We start from the raw sequence: 27977 nt of genomic DNA, 5'->3' as shown, positions 1-27977 counted from the left end.
GCCCACTCTCCAAATTATTTTTCCTTTTTTTGTTCATTCACTTTTTCTTCTTTCTATATTATTTTAATCACTTCTCCTTACATATTATCATCCAGTCTTCCCTCCATTTCCTCTCTTCTCTCTTAGAAATGGGTGAATGGCTGCGGTATAGACATACAAAGCAAATAATTGGGTGAGCAGAAGGGCCCACTGATACCTGGGCCCACCCGGGAGTTTTCCTGGTATCCCGGTGGGCCGACACTGGGACTGGCCCACAGGGATACTAGGAAAACTCCTGGTGGGTCCAGGTGTCAGTGGGCCCTCCTGCTTCTAAACATTTGGCTTATTTCATGGTCATTCCCTACTTGTATGAGACCAAAGAGGTTAAATAGATGGAATAATTATATATATATATATATATATTATTAGGGAATTGTAGGGGCAGGCTGCACACCTTGAAGTACACCAAACGACCTGGGTGCTCTGGTCCTTGAGAAACGTCGGATTTAATAAACCTAATTTTTTATTTTCAATATCAAAACGTTTGATTCTTCATGCAAATCCTGTGAGTGCCTGTACCAAGTGCAGTCCTAATATATTATTATATAGATGGAATGATTATACTGTGTAAAGAAAAGAGACTAGGAGAGGTTGAGTGGGAAGAGGAAGAATAATAATACTGAGAGTGGGCCCCTGGTGTAGGGTTTTTGGATGGGCCCCTGGTGTCCCAGTCCCACACTGAATAGAATAGAATAGAATAGAATAGAATAGAAAGGGGGAGGAGGAGGAAAGGAGGGATCTTGGTGATTTTATTCTTTCCAGGAGCAATAGACTTGCAAGGTGGGAGTCAGGCAGCAGCAGCAGCAGAGGAGCGGGGGATCCTGTAGTAACCGGCAGGGGAGCAAAAGACGCAGCGACATCTCCCTGTGTGTGAGGCAAGTGCATCTTGTGGACAGTGCGACTCCCCCGCTTGCCTGGAGCAGTGAAGAAAGAGGAGGAGGATCCGTGGGAGGGAAAGACATTGAATAAAGAGAATGAGTTGAGCGAGGAGCACCCTGACCCCCCTGATCAAACAATCGCCTTCTCCTGCATTGGGGAGAGATCGAGAGGAGCCCGGGCTGCCCCACTCCCTGCTCTGCCGCTGATGGGCTTTAGTTGCACTTCTCTAATGGAAATGCAGCTTCGCGTGTGATTGTCTCGCTTCTAAATCGCAGCGTTTACTTCCCAGAGCCCCGGGGGAGCCTGGAGGAAGCTTAAGCCCCATTTTTCCCAATAAGAAGTTCTGAGCTCCCCCCGGGGACTTCAATAGTTCGGGCTGCTTCTTTGACAGGGGCACAGGTCGTAGAGGAGCGACTGGCTGCGACTGTGCGACTGGCTGCGTCTGTGTCCGGACAAGTTCATCGCTCAGGACCTGGGAATTCTTTGAGCGATTGATCGCGCGGTGTGTGGGGGGTCGGGTTCAGTTGGATGTATCGGAATCTCTTGGGGATTTCACTGCCGTTTCCTCCTCGTTTATCGGTGGAAGCTGAGGGCATGGGGGCAAGCTGCGAGTCTCTGATGGGAGTTGTATTACTTTGCCAGTTTCTGGCTTGTCAGCTGTGGTTTGCGGCAGCAGCATCGGATTCGCTTTACGGTAAGACTGTGATTGCTGGGCACCCTAGGGTGTATGGTTATTGTTTGTAATGGATGTGTGTGGCCCACCTGCTGCTGTCCTGCCTTATAGGGGCACCCACAGTGCAGCTGGGCACACTGACATGACATAGGAACTGTAAAGCTATTCACCCTTCTCACATGAGTTACATGTTATTTTCTAGTTCATTGTTATACGAGTGCCAGGAAGGAATACTGGTTGCCATATACTGGTTACTGTGTATTCTTAGTTGGACAGTGCCCAGAGCCTGCCTGGATCCATCATACAATCATACTGGGACCAGGGATTGGCTGAAGCCTCATGTTGCCTGTTAGCCCCATATCCTGGGATCCAAGCCCATTATTTGGCATTGGAAGCTCATCTGTACTACAGTATATCCTCTTATTGTCCAGTTATATTCTACAACTTTCTACTTCTATCACTGTGACTATCACTCTTCATAATCACATCTTGCTTTCCCGTTAAAGGGCATGTAAACCCCCCCAAAAACAAAAATCTGCCTAATGAAGGAAGATTTTTTCTATTTTTTAACTTTTTTATTGGTTTTCCAGGTGCATATTAAATCATCAGTTGAGGAAATTGGAATTGTAAGCAACTTCTGAATAAACTAGGCATTTGTCCTTTTCTATTCTCAGTTGGGAGGCATTCTGACTTTGGACACAATGTATCAGAAGCACCCAAAGCTGGTTTCTGTTGCATGGGTTCAAGAGGAAGAACCGGCAGTGCAGAAATGGGGTAGTGCTATCAGTAGCAATGCCATTTGCAAATAGCTTTAGAACCAATGCAAATTATTAATGGATGGATATGGGAAAGTTGCTTGGCATGGCGCTGACTTTGGTACTAGGTTTTGTTTTGGGGTTCCGTCCCCTAGCTCTTTATAATATCATATATCTATATATCTATATCTATCTATCTCTTGGCATGGTAGGAGCAATAGTTTCCTTGCAAACAATTGGTCTGGGCAGCAGAACTGTCCCTTCTCACCTTGCCCTGTCCCCCTCACTCTTATTCTCCGGTTCTATTTCTCTCCTACAAACGACTGAGCAGAACCAGGTCACCTCCTCCACTTCCCTATTAATGTGCAGCCACTGACTGTTATTAATTAATGACAAGCTCTATGGGGTTTTAAAGTAATGAAGTACCAGCTCCAATAAGGCAACTGGTGTAAGGTCTGGTGTTCGGGAGTAATGACTTACAAGCTCACCAGAGACACGGCCGGCTTTAGGGAACGGCTCATAGTCATCTGCCCTAGAAATATATACAGCGGAAGGAATTTAAATTTTTTTTTTGTCCGAGCTCCTATGTGAAAGCATTGAATTTTGGTGAATTTCTCTGCTGTCCTCTGGGCTTTATTTTGGGGATGTGCTGCCCTCTACATAGCTCTTACGTTGGAGTATGTGTGGTGTAAACTGTAAGACACAAGTGTCATGTTTAGATAACAGCCTGGGGCTTATTTACCGAGAAGTCTCTGCCGGAAAAGAGCATTGACCACAGCTGTGATGTCATAAACTGCACGTCCGTCTGGTTTACAGAAGCAAAAAGTCATGACATCACTGGGATTGTGTATTTTAAAAGGGTTCATCAACTTTGAATGAACTTTTAGCATGATGTTGAGCGTAATATTCCTAGGCAATTAGCAGCTGGTCTTCATTGATTATTTTTTTTTAGAATAATTTAGCTTTTTGTTCAACAAATTATGGATTTCAGCAGCTATCTGGTTGCAGGGGTCTAAATGACCCTAGCAACCAGGCTGTAGTTTAAATATGAGACTAGAATATGAATAGGAGATGCCTGGGGTGGGACTGAGGCATCTGGGGACCACCAGCCTAATTACAGACACAGTATTGCAGGATTATGTGCTGAAAACACGTTGAACCAGAAGGGGATTTTTATGCTTAATTATTTGCCCCTCCTTTGGAAATAAGCCCCAATAGGGGCACGTGTATTTGCGCACAAGCCACTAGCATTGATTGATGGCTGCGTTCTGCAGATTGAGTCTAGTAAGTGTATCTCCCCTCTTTGATTTCGTTCGTTCGCTTTAACATAGCTGATTAGCTAATTTCATGGTGCGCTGGTTTTAGGAGTCTATAAAATAACAATGAAAATAGTTTGAAAAAGACACTTCGTTTAATGAGAAAGTGAGAAAAAATCCAAAAAAAAAGAAAAGTGTTCCAAGAGAATGTGGTATTTGCCTTGATTCACCCTGGGAAGCGGCTGCAGATGCCAAGAAGCTGGGTCCCTATAGGTGTGTGTGGAGCCAGCAATGATCTCACTCCGGTCAGTTGGACTGTGTGCATTACAGGCTGCAGCGTGCTACTGACACTCTACTGCTGAATAGGATTTTCATGTAGATTATTACTTGACAGAGTCATTGGTATAATGTATGTCTATATGCAGGCTGGGCCCGTGTGGGACTGGGATGCCAGGGGCCCACCAGTAAACCTTAGACCATGGGCCCACTTTCCAAACTATTATCAACCTCTTTATTCTCCTAGTCTTTTATTTCTACATAATATACTATTTTCTTCCATTTTTCCCATAAATAAATAGGAAATAACTATGAAATAGGCAAAATGAGGAGAAGTAAAAGGGTCCGGTGACACCTGGGCTCAACTGGAGTTTTCCTGGTATCCCATTGGGCCAGTCCCCTAAATTATTAGCTTGTTATTTACATGAATATATCCATCTTTGTATTAACCAGGTATATAAAATGTTTACTTTACCCTTTACATTTTTCTTCCCTAAATTCATCAGTATGGGGTTTATATTACTGAATGTAAAGAATCAACTTGCACTTATGCCACCAACAGGAGCTGCCATATTGCTTACATGTAAATACTGATGTCTTGTTATCTGGATTCTCAGCGACATAGTCTCTACAGCAGCTAGATTGTTCTAACAGCAGTCAAATGAGAATGACTCAGGTGAGACAAGCAATATGGCAGCACACAAATGTACGGAGGAGTGTTCTGAACACAAAATTACATTCTCATTTAATTAAAATAAAAAATGAAAGGGAAATTTAACCAGTCCTTTCTTTAATGTTGCTGCATTAATTCTCCAAGTATTCATAAGAAATTTGGTGGTTTCATAGAATTAATGTTCAACCATCCCGAGAACGCAGCCTGTTGGACTGTCTAGGGCTCGGATATTGCCTTGCCTGCCTATAACATATCAGTTTACATCACAAACAAAATCAATCAACTTTGCTTGCTTTTCAGGCTATTATTCCTTTCATGTGCCTGTGTTCCCGTTCCATGGCAGGGGTGGGAATATTAATGGATCTTATGTAGTTGGTTTTTTAGCTGACAGAGGTTGAGCTGACCCAATTCATTCGGGACATTATTTTGGAGAGAAACCCTGTTCTGACAAAAATCTTTTCCAATGATACTTTATGTTGCCTGTAAATGGGTGGTTCACCTTTAAGTTAATTTTTAGTATGTTACCAATTCTAAGCAACTTCTCAGTTGGTCACCATTATTTATTTTTAATAGTTTTTAAATGATTTGCCTTTTTCCTCTGACTGTTTCCAACTTTCACTGACCCATCTAAAAAATAAAATTCTCTTTAAGGCAACTACTGTTATTACTACTTTTTTTTTTGCTACTTTTTATTACTCATATTTCTGTTTAGGCCCTCTCCTATTCATATTCCAGTCTCCTATTCAAATGAATGGATTGTTGCTGGGGTAGTTTGGACCCTAGCAACCAAACTGCTGATATTGCAAACTAGAGAGCTGCTGAATAAAAAGCAAGAAAACACAAAAAACACTAATAATAAATGAAAACCAATTGCTAATTGTCTCAGAATATCACAACATCATACTAAAAGTTAACTCAAAGGGGATCAACCCCTTTAATATTCATTACTAGTCAATATTATTTGCTATTTTACTGCTTCTTTGAAACCTGCTTGTAGTCAAGTATTACTCATATGATAAACCAACACTGTGTGCTCCCTGAGGGCTCGGCGTGTATTTTTGCACTTAAAAGCACAAGTTAAAACTTGCCATATTCATCCAACTTTCATTTCTCCCAAAGAAAGTACACACAATTGTTATCCCACATGCAAAGAAAGGTACTTGGAAATTCAGATCCGATATTGATCAGGAACAGTGATTTATTTAGACCATAGATAGACCAGCGGGCCCCACAACACATTCAAGAGTCAGTAGCCAATATCATCCTGCGTTTGGGCACCTTTAGAACTACAGAACTGATCCAGTTATGTGCAGTTTGCTGACTATACAAACAATGTTAACTAAGCCCATGACATTGGAAGAATTATCATGTTTTTTGTAGAAAGCCTGAGGACTATTTAGAACTAAAGATGATAGCAGAACGGGACATTTGGCACCTGCGGTTAAATTAGAGCTATAGCAGGTGACAAGTCTCCAAAAAATGCTTTCCCATTGGCAATAAAGTAGATCCCCATTGGGGAAACATACTCGGCCCTTTGTTTTTTGAAAGTCCCCCCGAAGTTTCCTTGTTGCATATGTTTTTCCAATGGCAATTTACTTTATTTCTGGTGGTAGAAGATCTGTTACCTTCAGTAGCGCAGATATATCCATGGGTGACAAATCTCCCCGTCTGCCATCACCCTTAGGTGATAAGGCAGTAGCCTGGGGGTAATAAGGCAGTAGCCTGGGACTGCCAGGCCTCTTGCAAAGAAAATGCACTTGCTGTATGTATTTATATTTAGTGCTTTCCATCCTTGGTTTTCTATCCTCTACTACATGCTGTCCTGCAGCTTCCACCAAATCTTGCTAGTATGTCTAAAGCTTGCCATAGACATGCAGAATCTTTGTTTCATATGATTTTCGTGCCGTGTGTGGAGTGTTCCGACATTTTTCCTGCCATGTTGATTGGTCGTTCAGACAATCGGACAGGTTAGAAAATTTCTGTTGGCTACCGATAATATCTCTGCATGTATTGTCGATCTGCCTATATCAGTCACCAGCTTATGTCGGACATAACTTTGGTAGGATTGCTATCAACATCTGATCCATTCTTTTATTACTTTATTAAATCTGAAAGGTTAGTGGCAGGTCGGGAGATTGGGACATCCGATCGTTCGTCCGCTATTGCAGGTATATCTGCACATCTATGGCCAGCAATGCTCTAAACACTGGCTTATGGGCTATAAATTCTCTAGAATATAACTGCTCACACGAGTCAATGAAAAAAATGTGCTCCCCGATGTGATTGTTCTAATATCATATTGGGCATCTTGTCCCCTCCTTCAGGACACAGGTGAGGTCAGAGTATGAAAGACTTTAGGATTTTGACGGCAGGTTGACTTGCACTTACTTGCTGTAGAATTTAAAGAAATTCTTGTGTCCGAGCCCTGTCGACCCCCTTCCTAAGAAAACGGGTCCTCAGAGCTGCTACGGGTCGCTTGCTGCTTCTTTTTCTTGACCCTAAAGAAAGGAATTTCTGTTGAATTTCCTCGGCTTGTATGGCAAAGAAAAGTTGCCTTTATATTTCAGAAGTTATAAGCTGCACTGCTGCATTAGCACCACCCCACTGCTGAAATAATGTGTGCAGCTGAATTAAATGACTACGGCTCCCTTGTGTTATACAGGCATTGGAAAAATAAAAAAATACATGGATGATAGATTTCTATTATGGCTCAGAAAGTCTCTCGGCTAACCGCCTTGAAGGTTCCTACTGGATCTAAACACCACGGCTTATGCACCGTTACATTACACTGCTCCTATTTTACTTTGAAATCATTTTGGAAGTACGTGTGGATACTGCTTTAGTAGCTGGACCTCCCTACTGAGAGCTAAGACTTGAGACAATAAGACAATAAGCAAATAGCAGCAGTTGCAGGTACTATTGGGTTAAGACCAGATCCGTGCCATAGTCAAAAAGGTGGCAAATATGTGGATGGTGGGGGAGTTTTTGGCCAATGACACCTATAAGAAGATTAAATTGAAGGCTTGACATTTGCAAACTATCAAGGCTAGTCACCAATTTGAGGAACTGCTTTATTTGGAAGCTGCTTTGATTTGAGAGAGCTTTGTATATGGATCCACTTTTATTTTGTTATACAAAGCTGTGCAGAGCAATACTTTCCAGCACCTGCTGTCTCTGAAGGATATCTGCTGCCTCGAGCAGATGTTCGTAGCTGATGAACTGTGCCCCAGTGCCATATTTTTCATGCTTGCATTGGAACCCAAAGTGTATGAATAGTAACATATGCCTTGGGGTCCAATGTACGTATGTGAAATGTGATGCTAGGGCACCACTCAACTACTCTACAGGGTGCTTTGTCAGCACTTTTAAGTATTCTGCATCAAGAGTACATAGACTATTGAATTAATATGCTTTGTGCTTTTTTATAGGTACTGCCCAACTTTTCTCATTTCAAGGGTCATTATCTTATACACACCATGTTTTACTAGTAGATTTTATGAAAATGGTCATACCATACAAAGAAGTGAGTAGAGCCTTTTGTTTGAGGGTAAACCAGAAGGCTCTAAACAAAAAATTGGGCTGCGTGTAACCACGCCCATTTGTGGCCACACCCCTAATTACCATGTCCATTTTACAAAATATGGAAGGTTATGAAAGTTTGAACACATTTCTGGGGGTTGTAGGGTAAGGTTTTATGTGTTATTACAGTTTTGCTAATGAAAGTGAATTACCCTTTAAGCTGCTAATCTTAGTTCTCCCAAGAAACCTGCTTATCTTAAAGGGGTTGTTCACCTTCAAACAACTAGTTGTTTTCAGATAGATCACCAGAAATAATGACTTTTTCCAATTACTTTCCATTTTCTATTTGGGACAGTTTTTCTAATATTGAAGTGTAAAGTGTCATTTTTCATCTTCTAAAGCAGCTCTTTGAGGGGGGTCGCAGACCCTCTAAACTGTTCTACATTGATACATTTAGTTGGTACACTTCTTATCTTTGTCCCTGCTGAGCAGAATCTCTGGGTTTCATTACAGGCAGCTGTTAGAATTGATACAATAGTTGCTAATACTCCAGAGATGCTGCTGAGAAATGGATCAACTAAATCAGGGGTGCCCAGGACGTCGATCGCGGTTTACCAGTCGATCCCCATCATTTTCCTGGTAGACCGCAACCTGCCCGACGTTTTTGCGTGCACTTCCTCGTTGTGACGTGAGACGTGAGACTTCAGACGTGAATACTTAATGCACCACATAGCGTTCTGTTGCAGCCCAGCCGACATCTCTACTTTACTCATGCGGATCGGGACACGTAGTGAGTGTTAACTGGCTCATAAGGGGCACAGGGATAGACCGTCTGGTTTGGGGCAGATATTAAGAACCTTTGTAGGAAAGGCTGGAATACGCCTATTAGCCGTAGGGAGAGGGAGAGTCACATGTGTTGATATTGGGAGGGCAATGGCTCCTGCTTACGTGGAATAAAATGGGGATAGAATGCGTGCTGTGAGCTGTTGGAGGGGAAGGTGGCATTATTTAGATAAATATGATTTCTGGAACCCTAAACCCCGTGGCTTCCAACCCCAGTCTGCATTGCCATTCTTAACAGGTCACGTCAGCTTATGGCTACTGTGGAATGCTGGGAGTTGTAGTTCAGGAGCAACTGCAGTTGCGTGCACTTCAGATGTCTGTTTGAAGTGGCATCTTTTGCTTCCCCCTTAAATGAACCAAAAATGACGAATTTTCTAACCAGAACAAGAAAACTGTATGAAAGTGATTAAGGGTAAGTCCACACTGGGCGTTGTGGGGAGATTTGGTCGCCTGGCGTCTAATCGCCTCGTCTTTGCGTTAACCAATCTCCCCTTCCCTGACTCTGCACCAGCTTAAAATGAAAAACTGCTGACGCTACTTTCATAACCAGCCAAATTTTGTGTAATTAACATGGTAATTAGGAGGTGTGGTCAAAAAAATGAGTGTGGTCAAAATGGGTGTGGTCAAAATATTGCCACGCGTTACCAAGGTAGATCTCCTGATGGGGGCAGGTGTCAAATGTAGATCCCAGTGTAATAAAGTCTGGGCACCCCTGAACTAAATGTTGCAAAATTGTAACAGTTTAGAATCTGCGCCTGAATTACTGAGCTGCCAGACTCAAACACCAGAGACACAATCATTCAACTTTATACTTAGATTTTGAAAAACAGTAAAAAAAAATATAATGGAAAGTAATTTAAAAAAGTCTTTATTTCTGGGGAACAATCTAAAAAACAACTGATCTGGAAAAAGTGTTTGGAAGGTGAACAAACCCTTTATATAGTTACAATTGTATCTTTGCTTATCTTAAATTGTTACAAAAGTATCCAAGTACAGCTGCTGAATGTTCTGGGCTCTCTGCCAAAAAGCATCTTCTTTTAATTAAGTTTCGGAAACTTTGTATCTTTTTCTGGAGTCAGTGCAGGAGATCATAGAGAAAGTCAGGACATTTCAGTAAGAAACCCGGGACTGCGGGCTGAACTGTCAAAGTCGGGACTGTTCCGCAGAAAAAGGGACATTTGGGAGTTGAATGAATGTCAACTGCTTTTTGACGGTAAAGGATTATAAAGCTAATTGATTATACCATTTTGTTTGGGTATAACTTCTTGAAGGTATATAATATAGCACTTTGGCTGCCAAAAGGAGTCCTACGTTTAGTTCCCACCATGGTGCTATCTTAAATTTGTGTGTTCTCCTCTTCTTAGTAAGAGTATGTTAGGGGCTCCTATTTCATTCCATATCCTAGATTCCCGACCAGTAGCTCATGAGTAACATGTTGCTCTCCAACCCATTGGATGTTGCTCCTGGTGGTGGCCTCAAAGCAGGTGATTATTTTTGAATTCCAGGCTTGGAGGCACATTTTGGTTGTATAAAAAACGTATGTACTGCTAAATAGAGTCTCCTGTAGTCTGATAGTCCACATCGGGGATACAAAATGGCCAATCACAGCCCTTATTTGGCACCCCAAGAACATTTTTCATGCTTGTGTTGCTCCCCAACTCCTTTCACTTCTGAATGTTGCTGATGGGTAGAGATGGGCGAATTTATTTGTCAAGCACAAATTCTCAGCGAATTTTCGTGTTTCTCCAGTTATCTATTATCTAGTTAATCCAGTTATTTTTATGCCAGTGACAATTACACGGACGCCCATTAACTTAAATGTGCATCAAAAGTCGCCAGCGTTGGAATTGTCGCCGGTGTCAAAATTGATTTTTCGCCCGTTACGAATTTCATGGCGAAACGGGACAAATTCGCCCATCACTACTCACAGGTTCAAACGGTTGGGGATCCCTGGACTAGAAGCATATTGGTAGGCAAGTTATTTCCCAATCAAACTGACCTTAGTGTCTTTGTGGTGGGGAAATAAGAACAAACATTCCATATGAATCATTAGACATTCTCTCAAGGCTGCTATATGTCTATACTGCACGTCTGTGCTATATAAATGGAAGTATAATAACCCAGGAACTCATTTCATTCTTGGAGATCCACTGTATGCATGGGTTTTGTTAACTTAGCAACATCTCAGTGGATATTGGACTGGATTCAAGTAACTTAAAAGGTTATAAGCAGATTTTATGTTAAAGAAATACATTTATAGTCTTCAGGGAAATATGAGGCTAAAACCAATGATTCACTTGGCAAATGTTATTGAATCCAGCCCCATAAAAAGAGAGATTATCTGAATATTTGGCTACCCTGGACTGCACATAATTTATAGTGCTCCCTAGGAAGAATATTTTTAGTTCCTATTTTTCCTATTTTACACTTCCGCTTGCCCCCCCCCCCGCTCCCCACCTTTCCTTCCATATGACAGCTGAACAATGGAGACATTATAAGTTAAAATTAAATGGAACCCTGTGAACATTTGAGTAGTTCTGTGCCCAGTCATGGAAAAAGTTTTTTCGTGTGCAATAATTATTTCGAATTGCTAAACCCACATAATATTTGATTTTTTGTTAAGATTCAGCTAAATTGTCTGTGGCCCAACCACAGCATTTAGAGAGATCCTGAGTCATGCAGTTTTTTGAGCTTAAGCCTCCCCCGAGGTGTTAGGTGGGAAGTTCAAGGCGTACAGAGGTTTTCCCATAGAAATAAATGAGTGTAAACTTGCACATCTTTTCCTATGATTGGCTGAGAGGTTGTTACCATTTTAGTAGAGTTAGAGAAGGAATTTGCCATGCACTCAGAAACCAGAAGGGTCCCATTATCATTTCCATTATAGAAAAGGCTTGGGAAAGGAAAAGATTTGGGAAGTCAAACCATGATTTCCCCAAGCCTCACATAGTGAGTTGTTGTGCATATTGACACCATGGATGGAACTAGGGGTAGGCAGAAGAGACACCTCCTTGTTTCAGACATTCTATAACCCTCTAGAGGAAGACGACTGAGGTAGTGGGAGATTTAATGCACCAAAAGTTGGCTAGCACACATGAGCAGGGGTGTTGTAACGTCACCCCCTGTCTGTGCACCTGGGCGCTCAGGTAATCAACGGTGTTAGGGGGTTGCTTTGGGCACCAGTTTCATTTTGCCCTGCACTGATTTACACTATTCATTGAAGGTATTTTAGTTCTGTATAGTTGCACCAGGTCTGCTCTGCCTCTTCTACAGAATCACACACAAGTGCACCCACTGACTTTGTGGAGCCCTAGAGTTGCTACTACCCTGAAGGTGGCAGTAATTCCTGGGTTCCTACAGCGACCTACATCAATAGGCACAGAAGACTTTTGCCCAAAGAGTCATGTGCAAATGTCCCAGAAGTGACACAAATATTAAGGTGTCCAATGACGCCCAGATAAAATGGTACAAATTGAATTTTCGTATGATCTTTGGTGTGTGTATGGTGGAAAAAAAGCCGATCAATATTGGAAGAAGACTTGGCTATCGGTCGGCTCGTCGATCGGACTGGATGGAAAATTATATTCGGGGGCTTTTGAAGGTACCTAAACATGGCCATTGTTAGTGCTGAATCATCAGATACAGGTAGAATTCTATTGTTTCTACCTGTATATCTGACAATTCAGCTCTACACATGTGTATTGAAAGATTTTTTCCAAGAAAGATCGTAATTGTTATGTCTATGGCCACCTTTAGCCACAAGTTGCACCCAATTTCTTACAACAAGCATGCACAAACTGCTGCTGGAATTGTGGGTAACAATATGGCAGTTTGGGTTTAAACTTTGCCTTAAGCATGATGGGATGTTCAATTAATTCAGTAGAAAAAGTTTTTTTTGCCGCACACCACTTACTTTCTTGCTGGGTGCATCCGTATCCCTGGCTGCTTCCACGCCAATTGTTACAGCGAATGTATGTCCAAAGTGGGAAGGAGCACACCAGAATAAGCAGGCAATGCCTTAAGTCATTTGCAGATTTATTGAGTACACAAGCTTTCGGGGACACAACCCCTTCCTCAGGTGCAATACAGAAACAGTGAACATAGTGCAATTTAAACATTCAACCCCCAGACGGAAACAAGCAATTAATCCATCATGTGACTTATTAACCCTTTCAGTATTTATCCAAATCAAAAGTCCCAAGAGATAGTGGTCAATCTGTGTGTAAATTATACGGATCAAATATCACAGTCTGCTTTCTTATCTGAAAAAGTGTAATGTTACAAAACATATTAAAAACAATGTTACAAAAGTCATATACAATATATATAAAATGTAAAAAGATCTATAAAAAGCATCTAAGGCCAAAACTTTCATTAAGTCCCCTAGGGGAAAGCGAATCTATTTTGTTAATCCAAAAGGCCTCCCTCTGTAGTAGTTGTTTGTTAACATTGCCCCCTCTTGGCAACTTGATCTGTTCTAATATGGTCCATCTTATTTGGGCAACAGTATGCTTAGCATAATAAAAATGTTTGGCCACGGATAACTCTGTTGCAAATTTACTTGAATCTCCATTTTTTAATTTTTCTTTTTCGGGATTATAATTTCTTATATTGCTTTTATGCTCATTCAGGCGAGTTTTTATACACCTTGACGTTTGCCCGACATAAGGAAGCCCACATGGGCATTTGATTAGGTATATTACATTAGAACTATTACAAGTGAAGTGGCCTTTAATCTTGATCGGGGTTCCTTTGGTAGGATGTGCTATACTATCACCCTTGATAATGCCCGTGCAATGTGCACATTTAATGCACTCAAAGGTGCCCATTCTCAAGGGTGCTAGCAGGCCAGTTGTTTTCGGTTTTTCTAAAAATTTTTTGGAGACAGTTTGGCCTATTGATTTCCCTCGCCTGTAGGAAAATTGTGGCGTATCTCTAAAGATTTTCCCTACTTCTTTATCATTCCTCAAGATTTTCCAATTTTTTAGTATACTTCTCTTCACGTATGGGGTTAAAGTGCCAAAACTCGTCACAAATGTCACTCTATTATTTGTGGGTTTTTTTGTTTGTTTTCCTTTTCTGGTAAGTAGATCTTCACGTTTGATTTTTTTAATTTCCTGACTGATTGTTTGTATGTTACCTCCATTATAGCCCCGTTGTACAAACTTTCTAGCCATTTTTTCCGATTCCAGATCGTACAGCTTGTCATTAGAGGTGATTCTTCTAACCCTCTTGAATTGGCCATAGGGTAAACTTTTGAATACCCCTGGGGGGTGGCAACTGCTAGGCAATAAAGTGGTATTACAATCAGTTGGTTTGTAATGCATAGTGGTGGTTAGACTATTGTCCACAATTGAAACATTGACATCTAGGAAGGCTAGCGTTTGTTCTGAATATTCAGATGTAAACTTAATTGTCTGATGTGCCTTGTTCAATTCTTTTGTCATTGTTTCAAATTGTTCCACATTACCATCCCACACTAGAAAGATGTCATCCACATAGCGCCAATAGTGCAGAATACGTTCTTTCCACTTTGGATTATTTAATATGCATTTGGTTTCAAATTCGTACATGAACGTATTCGCATATATTGGCGCCATGTTAGCCCCCATTGCACAGCCCATTCTTTGGACAAAGAATTGTTCTAAAAAAACAAAATAGTTTCGTGTTAAAACTAAATCCAGAGCATCACATGCAAAATTAATTTCATATGTCTTTAGGGGCAAAAGTGACAGAAATTTTCGTATGCATTCGATCCCTTCTGTGTGTGGGATAGTTGAATACAGGTCACATACATCCAGTGAACACAACAAGACCTTTCTGTTAGGTAATTGTATCTCTGATAATTTATTCAGAAAGTCGGTTGTGTCCAACAAACACGTATGTAATAATTCAAACAATGGCTGACAGATTACATCAAGATATATTGCCAGAGGCTGTAGTACAGAACCGCATCCAGACACAATCGGTCTGCCTGGTGGTTTAGAAGTGGATTTGTGGATTTTTGGGAGAAAGTATATGTAAGGAACTTGTGGCCATTGTACGGTTAGAGTGGTAAATATATCTTGAGTAATAATGCCGTCCCTGAGTGCTCCTTCAAGGAAAAAATCTATTTCCCGTTTGTAGCTTTCTGTGGGATTAAAAGTAAGTTTTTTATATCGAGATACATCATTCAGCTGACGAAAGGCTTCAGTAATGTATGCGTGCCGGTCGAGGACAACCACCGCACCGCCCTTATCAGCAGCATGAATGATGATATCGGTATATGCATTCAGATCCCTCAATGCTTGTTTTTCCTCTTTATTTAAATTATAATTAGACCCAATCTGTTTTGTATGGATCATTTCCATGAGCTCTTGTTTTACAACATGCTCAAAAATCTCGATGCATCTAGGGGTATTATTAGGTATGAATGTAGATTTTGTACCCAGTTTTTTCTTAATCAATTCTACTTTGCAATCTTTTTGTGCAGTGGTAGTAGTGCTAATACCCCTGTTTGCATCGAAATGTGCTCGCAATTTTAGCAGTCTCACAAATCTGAACAAGTCTACTTCCAAATTTTATTATGCTAAGCATACTGTTGCCCAAATAAGATGGACCATATTAGAACAGATCAAGTTGCCAAGAGGGGGCAATGTTAACAAACAACTACTACAGAGGGAGGCCTTTTGGATTAACAAAATAGATTCGCTTTCCCCTAGGGGACTTAATGAAAGTTTTGGCCTTAGATGCTTTTTATAGATCTTTTTACATTTTATATATATTGTATATGACTTTTGTAACATTGTTTTTAATATGTTTTGTAACATTACACTTTTTCAGATAAGAAAGCAGACTGTGATATTTGATCCGTATAATTTACACACAGATTGACCACTATCTCTTGGGACTTTTGATTTGGATAAATACTGAAAGGGTTAATAAGTCACATGATGGATTAATTGCTTGTTTCCGTCTGGGGGTTGAATGTTTAAATTGCACTATGTTCACTGTTTCTGTATTGCACCTGAGGAAGGGGTTGTGTCCCCGAAAGCTTGTGTACTCAATAAATCTGCAAATGACTTAAGGCATTGCCTGCTTATTCTGGTGTGCTCCTTCCCACTTTGGACATACATTCGCTGTAACAATTAATTCAGTAGCCACAACAGTACGGAAGCATCTGCTATCAACATACTTTACGCTCTTCGTTTATTTACAAGAATTCCATCATTACTCAAGGAACTGCAATGCTTTTGGGAATTTTTCTGCATAATTTACAGTACAAACTCCAGCTGAATTCTGTTATTACAAACAAACACCCAAACGTGTTTGGATATTGAGCTCCTTTCTCTTTGTATACCATGTTTAATTATTTATGCCAGGTACCCATGTAGACCTTGCACGTAACTACAAACTTCAGCAGCACCCTTGGAATCTGCATTAGATGTTCCAGCAGCCACAATTAACAGCCTAGCTTGATGGGATCTTTGAGAGCTTGCTGGCAGTACAAAAGCGCTGGAGCACCACAGCTCCACAGTACCACAGGATTTATGAGTGATTCTTTTCATTTAACACTTAAAGCCTGAGACATAATTAGTGGCACAATGAAGCTTATTCAAAGCCTGATCTTTCCCTACCAGAACAATCTCATCATATGGATTGGAACTTTGGAGGGGGGCCATTTTTTATTTAGTAGGGAAGCAGCATTTTTGTTTTGGTGCGTTCATGTTTCAGACAACTGACTGGTAGAGAAAGTAAAAATTGTGCGTATTGCTAAGTACCCTTTACCGCAAACCAATAACCAAAGATATAAGCTTGCAAGTGCAGGTTTTTAGGAGCTCAGCTAATTGTTTTTGGGATCCCTTTCTTGGTTACCTTCTGCTCAGAAAAGGAGCCGTGCCAGCAAAATTTGACTTTACCATCTGTTGAACGAAACGAGTAAAAGTATTTTTATAGAGGCTGCGTATATTTTATTATTATTATTATTGTATTGTGGGGTTTAGGAAAGTTTATATTGGCTGGCCTTATTGTATATGGATTCTCTGTTCAGAAATGTGACCAGAAAACAGGAAATCAGTTCAAGAAAAAATATCTATGAATGATATGCTAGCTAATGTAATCCAGTTTTCTGCCAGCAATTTATATTTTATTTCAAGTCTCAAAAATACAGTGTCATCCAAAAGGCTAAATATTGGACCTTATATTTCAGCTTAAGCTGGGGTGGGCAAGAAATGGTGGGTCCAGTTCTTTTATTTATTGTGGTCAAGTCCTATGAATTTAAAACCACAATGGCCAGGCAATCTACTACTTAGGGTGTTTGTGTGTGACCCGTAAAACCACAGTAAAACTGGCACAGAAATGTTCTCATGGGTCCATGTGCCAAGAACCCTTTGTGTTCAACCAGCCAATAATGTTCCCTTCAATTTACGACACCAGCTCAAATCAACAATTCATTGTGGAGTGTGCAGAAAATGTATGTTCGCACTTGTATCATACAGTACTTTTTTGACCTACCAATAGCACTGCACAGGTTTTTAAAGTGCACAAAACAGATCAGTAGATTGAACTCCCAGATTCAGCCTCCTATGTCTGTATCTGAGTATTAAGGATGCACAGAATCCATACATTTTGCATTTGACTGAATATGGAACCAACCTCAAATCTGGATATGAGTTTTTTTTAAAAAAAAGGCTAATTTTAATTATCTTTTAAGCTTAAAAATGCATTTAGTTGCCGGGAACTTGAACATTTTGCACTTTGTTCTGCTGAGCACCAAGAAACAGGCAAATCTAAATCCTGGTGAAACGGCTTGGCAGGATGGCCTTAGGCCAGTTGAACCAATTGTCCCATGCCCATAAAGGCCCCTACATGGTGAAATAATGCCAAGCAGTGTCTGGCCCAAAATAAGTGCTCATTACAGTCTCCTGCTACTTCACTTCCATGTCATATAAACTGCACCCACAGCTACCTGGAGATAAGAGGTCCAAAGGAACTAATAGAGCCTGGGTGGGGCTCTCAAACCAGTTGGCAACACCCAGTAAAGGGGGCCCCACAAAAATAGTCTGTGCTCTATGGATGGTGAGTGATGAAAAGGAAACTATTGTTTAAAGCAGACTCAAAAGCAGGGATCTCTACCCATGAGCCACATAAACACTAGGTATAAACACTAGGTATGGACACCTAACTGACAATATGACACAAAGAATGCAGCAAAGAGTTTTAGCTTGCAGATACTAAAGGTCCATGGGTATGATATGCCTGCTTTAAACTAAAGAAGACTAATAAATGCAAAGAATTGTATAGGAAGGATCTAATCGTTCACTGGCCTATCTGCTGCATCACCTTCAGGCAACAAAACAGCACACATAAAGTGCAGCAAATCCCCATTCTACTGCAGCCTGCAGACACACTGAGCTCCACTATAAGGCAATGATTAAAAAACTGCTGCATAACAAACAAATGAAATGAGCAGCGGAAGAACAACGCAATGCAATAAAAACAAATGGAAGCTAGCTCTTTTTTCCCCCCTCAGTTTACAATTGTGAATCTGACATTAATCAACATAAAATAACGCAAGAAGTAAAAACAAGAGTAGGGTAGTGTGAAACTTGGGAACTATTGATTAGAGAAATCATCTGAGCCTAATCAGTATTCATGGCAAGCCCTTCAATCTTATCCACACGAGTAGTCTATGCAGATTATATTCTTATAGAGAGAGGGAACATTCATCAGAAAGGCTTTCGGGCCACTGCAAAAAAAAATTGCAATTTGTGAATCATTTTGAAAATGAGAAAGTGAAACAGATGGGAAACAGGTCTCTGCCATAGACAAGTCTTTTTAATTGTACTTTCCTGGTGTATGCTGCTCTCCAAGGCTTTGCAAACGTCCTTATAAACACACTGCTTTTATTTCTGTGTTGATCTTAGGGTTGGCATCTTTTCTGGGAAGAAAAATACCGGCCTTCCTATATATTTATCTTTATATATATATATATATATATATATATATATATATATATATATACTCGAGTATAAGCCGAGTTTTTCAGCCCCCAAAATATGCTGAAAATCTCTACCTCGGCTTATACTCGGGTCAAGCGCAAAAACGCTCGCCGCCGTCCAAGAATAGTCTCCAAGAATATTCACCAGCGTCCAAGAAAGTTCGCCGGCATCCAAAAACGAGACCTCCAATGGGAGCATTGAAACTTACCAGAAGCTGCTGCATTTCTCACCCTAGGCTTATACTCGAGTCAATAAGCTTTCCCAGTTTTTGGAGATAAAATTAGGTACCTCGGCTTATACTCGGGTCAAGCGCAAAAACGGTTGCCGGCGTCTAAGAATAGTCGATTATACTCGAGTATATACGGTAAGCCCTGCCTGCTGGTTTTTGTGACTGTGTATTGGGGATGGGATGTAATGGGCAGTTTTCCAATATAATATGGCATCTATCTGCCACTTGATTTGGCTAAGACCGACATGGCTGCTGGTAAACCCAGGTTAAATCTAAGTGTACCCGCAGTCCCGGATTGTTACTTAAATGTCACAAATTTCTCTTTGTTCTCTTGCACTGAACAGTCAGAAAAAGATACAAAGTTTCTAAAACTTAATTGGCTTTTGTCATAGAGTCATGAACACTCAGCAAGTGCACTGTAAAAATTTAAGATAAGCAAAGAAGCAATTGTAGGTCTCTTGGGGAAACTGACTTGCTGCTGAAAGGGCAATTCGTCTTCATTAGCAAAATTGTAATAACACATAAAAACCACAGAAATGTGTTCAAACTTTCATAACCTGCCAGATTTTGTAAAATGAACATGGTAATTAGGGGGCGTGGCCACAAAAACGGGCATGTTCAAAAACATTTCCATGTGCTTTAACACAACAAATCTTTTTGTCCCTCTTTCTACTTCCAAAATCTTGGGAGGTATGAATAAGTCATGTAAAAACAGTTCTTCCTAAATCTGCAGTGCCAGTGTACATGGGCAGGGTGGTGGCAATTTACAACAGTAAGATATGGGCTACAGGGCTTATTAACTATTGGTAGGTGCAAGCACTAAGGGCTTGGTGGTGCAGTCAGTGGGATTATCTACATTTTTTTAATAGTGCTCATAACTAATGTATACACTGATACAGGGATGAGAGTGGTTATTCAGAATACTCAGAACCTGGGGTTTTGGAATAAGGGTCTTTCCATTATTTGGATCTCCATAACTTAAAGAAGTTGTTCACTTTGAGTAAACTTTTAGTATGATGTAGAGAATGATACTCTGAGACAATTTTTCATTTGGTTTTCATTTTTTATTATTTGTGGCTTTTGAGTTTTTTAGCTTTTTATTCAGCAGCTCTCCAGTTTGCAATTTCAGCAATCTGGTTGCCAAGGTTCAACCACGCATTGATTTGAATACGAGACTGGAATATGAATAGAAGAGGGCCCGAATGGAAAGATGAGTAATAAAAAGTAGCAGTTACAGTAAATGTAGCCTTACAGAGCATTTGTTTTATAGATGGGGTCAGTGACCCCCAATTTGAAAGCTGGAAAGAGTCAGAAGAAGGCAAATAATTTAAAAACTATATAAAAAAAAGAAGGCCAATTGAAATGTTACTTAGAATTAGTGACTCTGTAACATACTAAAAGTTAATGTGAAGGTGAACCACCCCTTTCTAATAATCATTGATACATTAATTAAACCCAATTGTTTCCAATAAGGATTAATTATATCTGAATTGGGATCAATTACAACGTACTGTTTCATTATTATAAGGGCTCTTACTGACGAGCGGTTGAAGCTGCGCTCCCCTGCGTTCCGTTTTTCTGCGTTCAGCTGCAGGGGAGCGCAGGGATAGACGGATTACATTTTTCCAATGGGGCTGTACTCACACAGGCGCGTGTAGGCGCCGAACGCAGGTTGAGACGCAACATGCTGCATTTTTCCTGCGTTCGCCACCTGCACGCGCCTGTGTGACAACAACCCCTTTGGAAAAAATGTAATGCGTCTATTCCTGCGCTCCCCTGCGGCTGAACGCAGAAAAGCGGAACGCAGGGGAATGCAGCTACAACCGCTCGTCAGTAAGAGCCCTAAAGAAAAAAACAAATAATTATAAAAAAATGTCAATGTTTGTATAAATGCAGTCTATGGCTGTTGGCCTTCCTGTAATTTGGAGCGTCCTGGGGTCCTAAGGGGTTTCCGGATAACAGATCCAATACCTGATTTGATCTAATAAATATTAACTGGGATTCCCACTGTAGTATAAAAAACTATTGCAAATAGAGCTGTAAGAAGATACTGGGTCTCTCAGCAAAATCCTTCTCCCAACCTGCCAAAAGTGATGTTTTTTTAGGAGTCAGGAATTGCTACTTGGCCCAATGCCCTGCCTGCTGCTGTTTAGCTGCACTCATACCTTGTCTGCACACCAAACTCCCTGCTGCCACCAAGCTCAGTCCCCATCCCTTTCACCTGCCTCTCCGCATTCTCTCCCCGTGTGCCTATTTGCTTGTTCCCTTCCTCTCCAATTGTACCCCCTACCATCTGCACCAACAGCCCTGAATTCATTTCAGTTCAAACAGGTTGTGATACATAGTTACACTGGATTGAAGAAAGACCAAAGTCCATCAAGTTCAACCCCTCCAAATGAAGCCCAGTGCACATATATGCACATACTGTACTTATACTGGGAAAGTTAACAATTCTGTTGGGATGTGCTTATAAAAAAAAAACCCCTGGTGCAATACCTTCAATGAAGTCAATTAAAGTGCATATGTGCCGTTATTATTACTTTGTTTCCTGTGTAAGTGTATGTGTAAGTGCAAATCTTTTCCATACAAACACACGTTTTAAGGAAATGAAGTAATAATACCGGCACATATGCACTTTAAAGGAACAGTTACACCAAACAATCAAAGTGTCTTAAAGGAATGACTTTAATGTACTGTTGCTCTGCACTGGTAAAACTGAAGTATTTGCTTCAGAAACACAACTAGGTATGCACCGAATCTAGGATTCGGCCAGAATTTGGCCTTTTTTAACAGGATTCGGCTGAATCCTTCTGCCTGGCCGAACCAAATCCTAATTTGCATAAGCAAATTTGGTTTGAGGGAAATCGTCTGACTTTTTGTGAAAAAACAAGGAAGTAAAAAGTGTTTCCCCTTCCCACCCTTAATTTGTATCTGCAAATTCGGATTCGGTTCGGTATTCAGCCAAATCTTTCACGAAGGATTCAGGGGTTGGCCGAATCCAAAATACTGGATTCGGTGCATCCATAAACACAAATATACTTTATATAAACAAGCTGATGTGTAACCATGGGGCCAGCCATTTAAGCACAGGCTACACATTAGATAACAGATACGCTCTGAAGAATCCCATTGTATACTATAGAGCTTATCTGTTATCTGCTGTGTATCCTGTGTCTTTTCTCCTTTTTCAGCTTGAATGGCTGCCCCCATGGCTACACAGCAGCTTGTTTATATAAACAAGTTTCTGAAGCAAATACACCAGTGCAGTGCAACAGTACATTATATTTTCTTATTTGTTGGTGCTATTGTTCCTTTAATTTACTTCATAGAAGGTATTGCACCAGCGCTTTGTTTTGTTTTTTTTGCACTTCCCTATAAAATTGTTACTTTACTTGGAGGATCTGGCAAATTATTACACCACAATTTAGAGCTAAAAGGACTGACCTATCTATCCACTCACAAATATAAACTATAGCTACCATTTGTGATATTGAAATGAAGCGACATGATTGGGCATAGTGAGCTATCTGATGTGCATGTTAAGCTAACGTTTGCCCTGAATTGTGTTAATATATATAGAGAAATTGTTTCATGCTTTTCTAAAGTCACTTCTGTGTATCAGAGCATGCCAGTTGTATATAAAATGCAGATGACTGATGGCTCAGATCAGGCCTTATAATGAATGATCGCTCTGAGCAGCACTTTCCCTTTTTTTTTTTTTTTTAGTTTAGTGATTTTATGCTGGATCATTGTAATTGATTTTTTTCTCAGACGTTAACAGCATGAAGTAAAATGAGTGTCATTTCCTCGGCTGATGCTAATACGGTAGTGTATGCGCTTATCTTTGATGCATGGATCTATACATATCAGAGTTGGCACCGATGCATCGTGTGTGTGGATCAAAAGCACTTCCGAGAATAAATGCCAATTAGGGATGTGTTTTCATGTATTTTTGATGTTTAAGGACTTTGAATTTATACCCTTCCCATCACAACGCTTAACGTTTCAAAGTCTTTCTATTTTTCGAATCTTTTCATAAAAGCCTATCTATATACAGTATGTGTTGTTATATTTGGGATTATATAGCTTTGTGTTCCTAAGGGTTCTTGAAAGCTTAAGTAGACTACTAATCACTGTCGTTGTTCGTTGTCGATGATCTCTGGCCTGGACAGAGGCACTGTGCTTTTCGCCTCATAGGTTTACAGCCACAAGTCCACTGTTCCCATAATTTAGTGCCGTGTGATTGTGCATACCTCCCAACTGTCCCTTTTTCGGAGGGACAGTCCCTCTTTTGACAGCTCAACCCGCAGTCCCTCATTTGTACTGGAAAGTCCCTCTTTTCTCTGCACTGAACAGCCAGAAAAAGAAACAAAGTTTCTCACTTAATCGGCTTTTAGCAGAGAGCCCAGAACAGCTAACAGGTGCAAATAAGATACTTTGTAACAATTTTGAGACACAAAAACACAGTTTAGATAAGGAGAAATATTTTCAAACTTTCATAACCTGCCAAATTTTGTAAAACAAACATGGTAATTAGGGGGTGTGGCCACAGAAAGGGGTGTGGTCAAAAAATGTTGTCCCTCTTTTTACTTCCAAAATGTTGGGAGGTATGATTGTGGCCAAGTAAAGAAGTCCTTTGCAATTTGCCTTAGGACAATAAAATGTTAGGCACCCCTAAGGGTCAGTCCACACGAGCAGATTCAGGGAGATTTGGTCGCCTGGTGACTAATCGCCTCTTCTTCTGGGCGTCAATCTCCCCGAACTGCCTTCGCATGTCTTCCCATGTCTTCCCGTCCGCTATAATGAAAAGTCGTCTGCACTAAAGCACACGCAGCGCTTTGTTTTCCGAAGTCGCCCGAAGTTGCCTCGTGAGGCAACTTCGGTCGACTTCGGAAAACGAAGCGCCGCGTGTGCTTTAGCACAGACAACTTTTCATTATAGCAGATGGGAAGACACACGAAGGCAGTTCGGGGAGAGCTCCCCGAATCTCCCCGAATCTGCTCATGTGGACTGACCTTAAGTGATTTATTTACTTATCTGACTTTCCTTCTCCTTTAATGAATGTCAGTGCAACATTTGTGTCAATAAGGGCAAAAGCACTTGCTACTGTGTTTGTGATTGTCCCCTCTTGTATTTAAAGGGAATGTAAACCCAAAAATAACTTTTTATCTGATAAAAGAAAACAGAATTCTAAGCAGTTTTGTAGTATACATTCATTATAATGTTTCTATGGTGTTTAAGGTTTTTGTATATGTATTGCTATTCAAAGCAGTGTTTGTCTGTAGGGATGGGCGAATAAATTCGTCAGGCGCAAATTTGTGGCGAATTTCCATGTTACGCCCCCAGTGAATAAATGTGCGAAACTGCCGCAAAAACTGGCCCACGTCAAAAAATTGTGGATGTGCGTCGGAAAAGTCGTTTGCGTCAAAACCGTGGACTCCCATTGACTTCAACACCGGCGTCAAAATTGACGCGAGTGTCAGAATTGGTGCAGGTATCAAATTTCACAAATTTTTCACCGTTTGCCTAATTTCGCAGGAAATGCGCAAATTTTCTGGCAAATCAAAATGGGACAAATTCTTCTATTTGACTATTTGTCTGTCTCATTCTTTTCTCTGATCTGGTGGCTTAGACTGTTAATACAATATAAGACAAGGCAGCTGAAGAACAGACCTGTCTGGGCTTGGGGGGTATATTTATCAAAGAGTGAAGTTAGAGATCACCACAGTCCTCTAGAGTGAAATTTTACCACTCTCCATTCATTTCTATGGGATTTTTAAAACAGTGTTTATCAATGGGTGAAAGTGAAAGTTCAACCTTTGATAAATACGCCTTTCTAAATCCCATAGAAATGAATGGAGCGTGGCGGAATTTCAGTCTAGAGGACTGCAGTGATCTCTAACTTCACTCTTTGATAAATATACCCCTAAGACTTTTGCAACGTTGTTTAATAAGTAACAACCAGGAGGGAAATACGGTTTTCAATAGTAATTGTTTTTACAAATAGCTTTAAAAGTACCAAAAAATATCAATACAGTTAAGCTGGCCATAGATGTTGAGATTTTTAAAAGATCCGATCCTCATCGTGAGACCACGATCTTCTCGGAACGATCGTACGATCGTACGAATTGACCATCAACTAAAAAGACCAATTTGCCAGGAAAACAAAGGGGAGCTGCCTGCTTGGCCCTGCAAACATAGATAGATTGACCTGGCCAATCAATTTCCTGACAGATGTCGGCCGAAAAATTGTAAGATGTACGATCGTTCGAATCCCACTAACCGCACGATAATTTTGAAGGATTGTTCGGACTTCCCTAAAATCGGTCGTTCGGGAAGAAGAATCGTCGCGTCTATGGGGAGCTTTACTGTATATTGGAAAGTTACTTAGAATAATGTTTCTTTTTATTTGGCAATTTTTTATTTTGGGGTCGACCTGTCCTTTAAATGGTCTAAGACCATATGAATACTGTTGCAGGAAATCACCGGTCTTGCCCACTTATTCTGCCCACTAAATGTCATCACCCTGTCCCAATGTCACCCTCTCCTTCTCCTGCTCGGAATTCCTAGGTCAGAAAGGTGGAACCCTACCCTCAGAAATGATTACAATTCTATAACAGAAATGTCTAACCTTTGTCCCTTCAGCTGTAGTTAATCTAAAATTCCATATATTCCTTCATAGCCTCCCTTGTGACTGTCAAGGCAGGGAAAGCAGACAAATCTGTAATGAAACCTCCATGTAGCCCTGCACTGCATGCCATGAAATCATTGGAATCCAACCTAATATCATACCAGGTTATGAAAAAACATTTACCTGCTAAAATTACATTCACGCTTGACTCCATAATGTTTTGAAGACCAAACCTAAATATTATGAATTGTAAGATGAGGCCCTGCTAGGATATTGTTTTCCTTAAAGGCAAATTGTTACAAGTTTTGACAAGACACACGGGGGGGGGATATGTGTATGTAATGTAGTATGTCACTTATATATCTTCCTGACTTCTAAATCGAGTCCTGGATGACTCATTTATTTATGTTGTAGAAGAAATCTTCTAAAGGGATCATCACCAGTTATAGGGGATATTGTTCTTGTGTTTCTTTGAGGAGATAAAACCATGACATTGTTAAATTAATAAAGAACTGTGTTATGCACACTCAGGATCTCATTATCAGTTTCTTTTGATTCTCCCATGCCTACAGGCCATTCTAGTGTATTTGATTATAACACAAGGATTAGGTAAACACCGTCAAACTTTATCATTTTAGTGGGAATTCTCTCCCAGTGTGACAGATTTGTTCTCTGTATGGTTACCCCACCCCTAATACACACAAACCCTACAAAACCAGTGATGTGCCCATTGTGCAAAAATCGAAGTTATAAACGTGTACTAAATGTAATCTGCAAATAAATTGTCATACAGCTGGCTATATACTGGCAGATCATCTCATTTGGCAAGGTCATCAAATAAGCAGATCTGGACTTGATTTGGTTACCCACAGGCAGGTCCAAATTTGACTGGCTCTATCGTCAGCCCCAGAGATCATACACAAAGCTCTACAAAGGATCTTTGGACAAGGACCACATCAGTTTTCCATTGTCCAAAGGGTTTCTACGTTTGTCTTGCTTTATATAGAATGTAGCTCTTTTCAGGTTTACCCCAGAATAAATCTTAGAAAATTGCCCCATAATAGTCCGTATTTGCTTTAATTGTTGTTCTTAGCATATGCTCTCTCTTTTTTCACCCACATGGCAATGGATCTTTTTGAGACCTGAATTGGTGGAATCCACGTCACTGCCTTTCTTAATATGGCACCCCCCTTCTGTGGTTGCAGAATTGTATACAGAATTGTGGGAATGCCTCTAGTTATCAGCAGTTGAAGGAGTGGATCTAACATGGACTGGGAGTTAATTGATGGGTAGGGTGGGGAGATACAGGGACAGAATGGAAGAAGCTGAGATACAGTAGAAGTGGAATTAGGGTTACTATCCACATAATAAATCTTGTGTTTCCTTGGAAAATTGCCCCATAATAGTCTGTATTTGCTACTACTGTCTTATCAGATGCTCTGTCATTCTTCAGCCACATAGTAATGGATCTGTATGAGACCTGAATTGGTGAAATCCACTGTGGCTGCCATTCATAATATGGCACCCCCTTTTGTGATAGGGAATTGCATACCATATGCCTAGCGCCATATTGGGAATGCTACTAGTTATCAGCTATCAGGATTGGATTACCATGAATTGGGAGATAATTTGATGGTTATGGTGGAGAGATACAGAGACAAAATGGAAGAAGCTGAGCTAGAGGTGGAATTGGGGGCAGGTCCGGAGCGGAACTATAAGTAACTGAATTGCAAATAAATTGCTGGTAAATTTATTTCTCTGTACCACTGACTGTTGTGTAAAAAAAAAGTGCAGAAAACCCCATTAAACTCTGTTGCTACAGTAAATTGTCCTGTGAAATGGTACAACACAATTTTTTTAAATAAAGAATAAAAATCTGTGGTTGTGTTGCATGAACTTGTTGCATGAACTTCAGCTTCACGCTAATCTTGGTGAAGTGCATTTGGTTTACGTTCCCCTAATTCCAGTAATTTGATGATCTCTGACTAAGGCTGATGTGAAACTGATGCAGGTTACAGATATAAAATCCCTGTAGCACTTTATATGCCAAAGCAAATTCAGGTGCCATAAAGTTAATAAATCTGCTGTTTGCTGTGAAATCGTTTTATGAACTGGTGGCTCGGTATTTGCTATACTAAAAGCCTGAGCATAAAATAAACACAATTTATTACCGTATTGCATTTTTTAAATATTCAGTGGCTTTAATTCTAGCAAATGGCTAAGCAAT

The 27977-nt window shown here is 40.5% G+C and overlaps 1 protein-coding gene across 1 annotated transcript in view; it reads left to right on the top strand.

The window, feature by feature from the left end:
* Nucleotides 1-768: 768 nt before the first annotated feature.
* plxdc2.L (plexin domain containing 2 L homeolog) overlaps nucleotides 769-27977 on the top strand; it is a 284395-nt gene continuing 257186 nt past the window's right edge. Inside the window, exon 1 of the mRNA XM_018267284.2 lies at nucleotides 769-1612. Coding sequence (XP_018122773.1) covers nucleotides 1447-1612 — 166 coding nt within the window. The 5' untranslated portion in view covers nucleotides 769-1446. The remainder of the gene's footprint in view (nucleotides 1613-27977) is intronic.

Source organism: Xenopus laevis, chromosome 6L (genome assembly GCF_017654675.1).
Source record: "Xenopus laevis strain J_2021 chromosome 6L, Xenopus_laevis_v10.1, whole genome shotgun sequence".
In the NCBI taxonomy this organism is placed as follows: domain Eukaryota; kingdom Metazoa; phylum Chordata; class Amphibia; order Anura; family Pipidae; genus Xenopus; species Xenopus laevis.
Note: the sequence above shows the minus strand (reverse complement) of the source record. Positions and strands in the feature narration are given on the sequence as shown.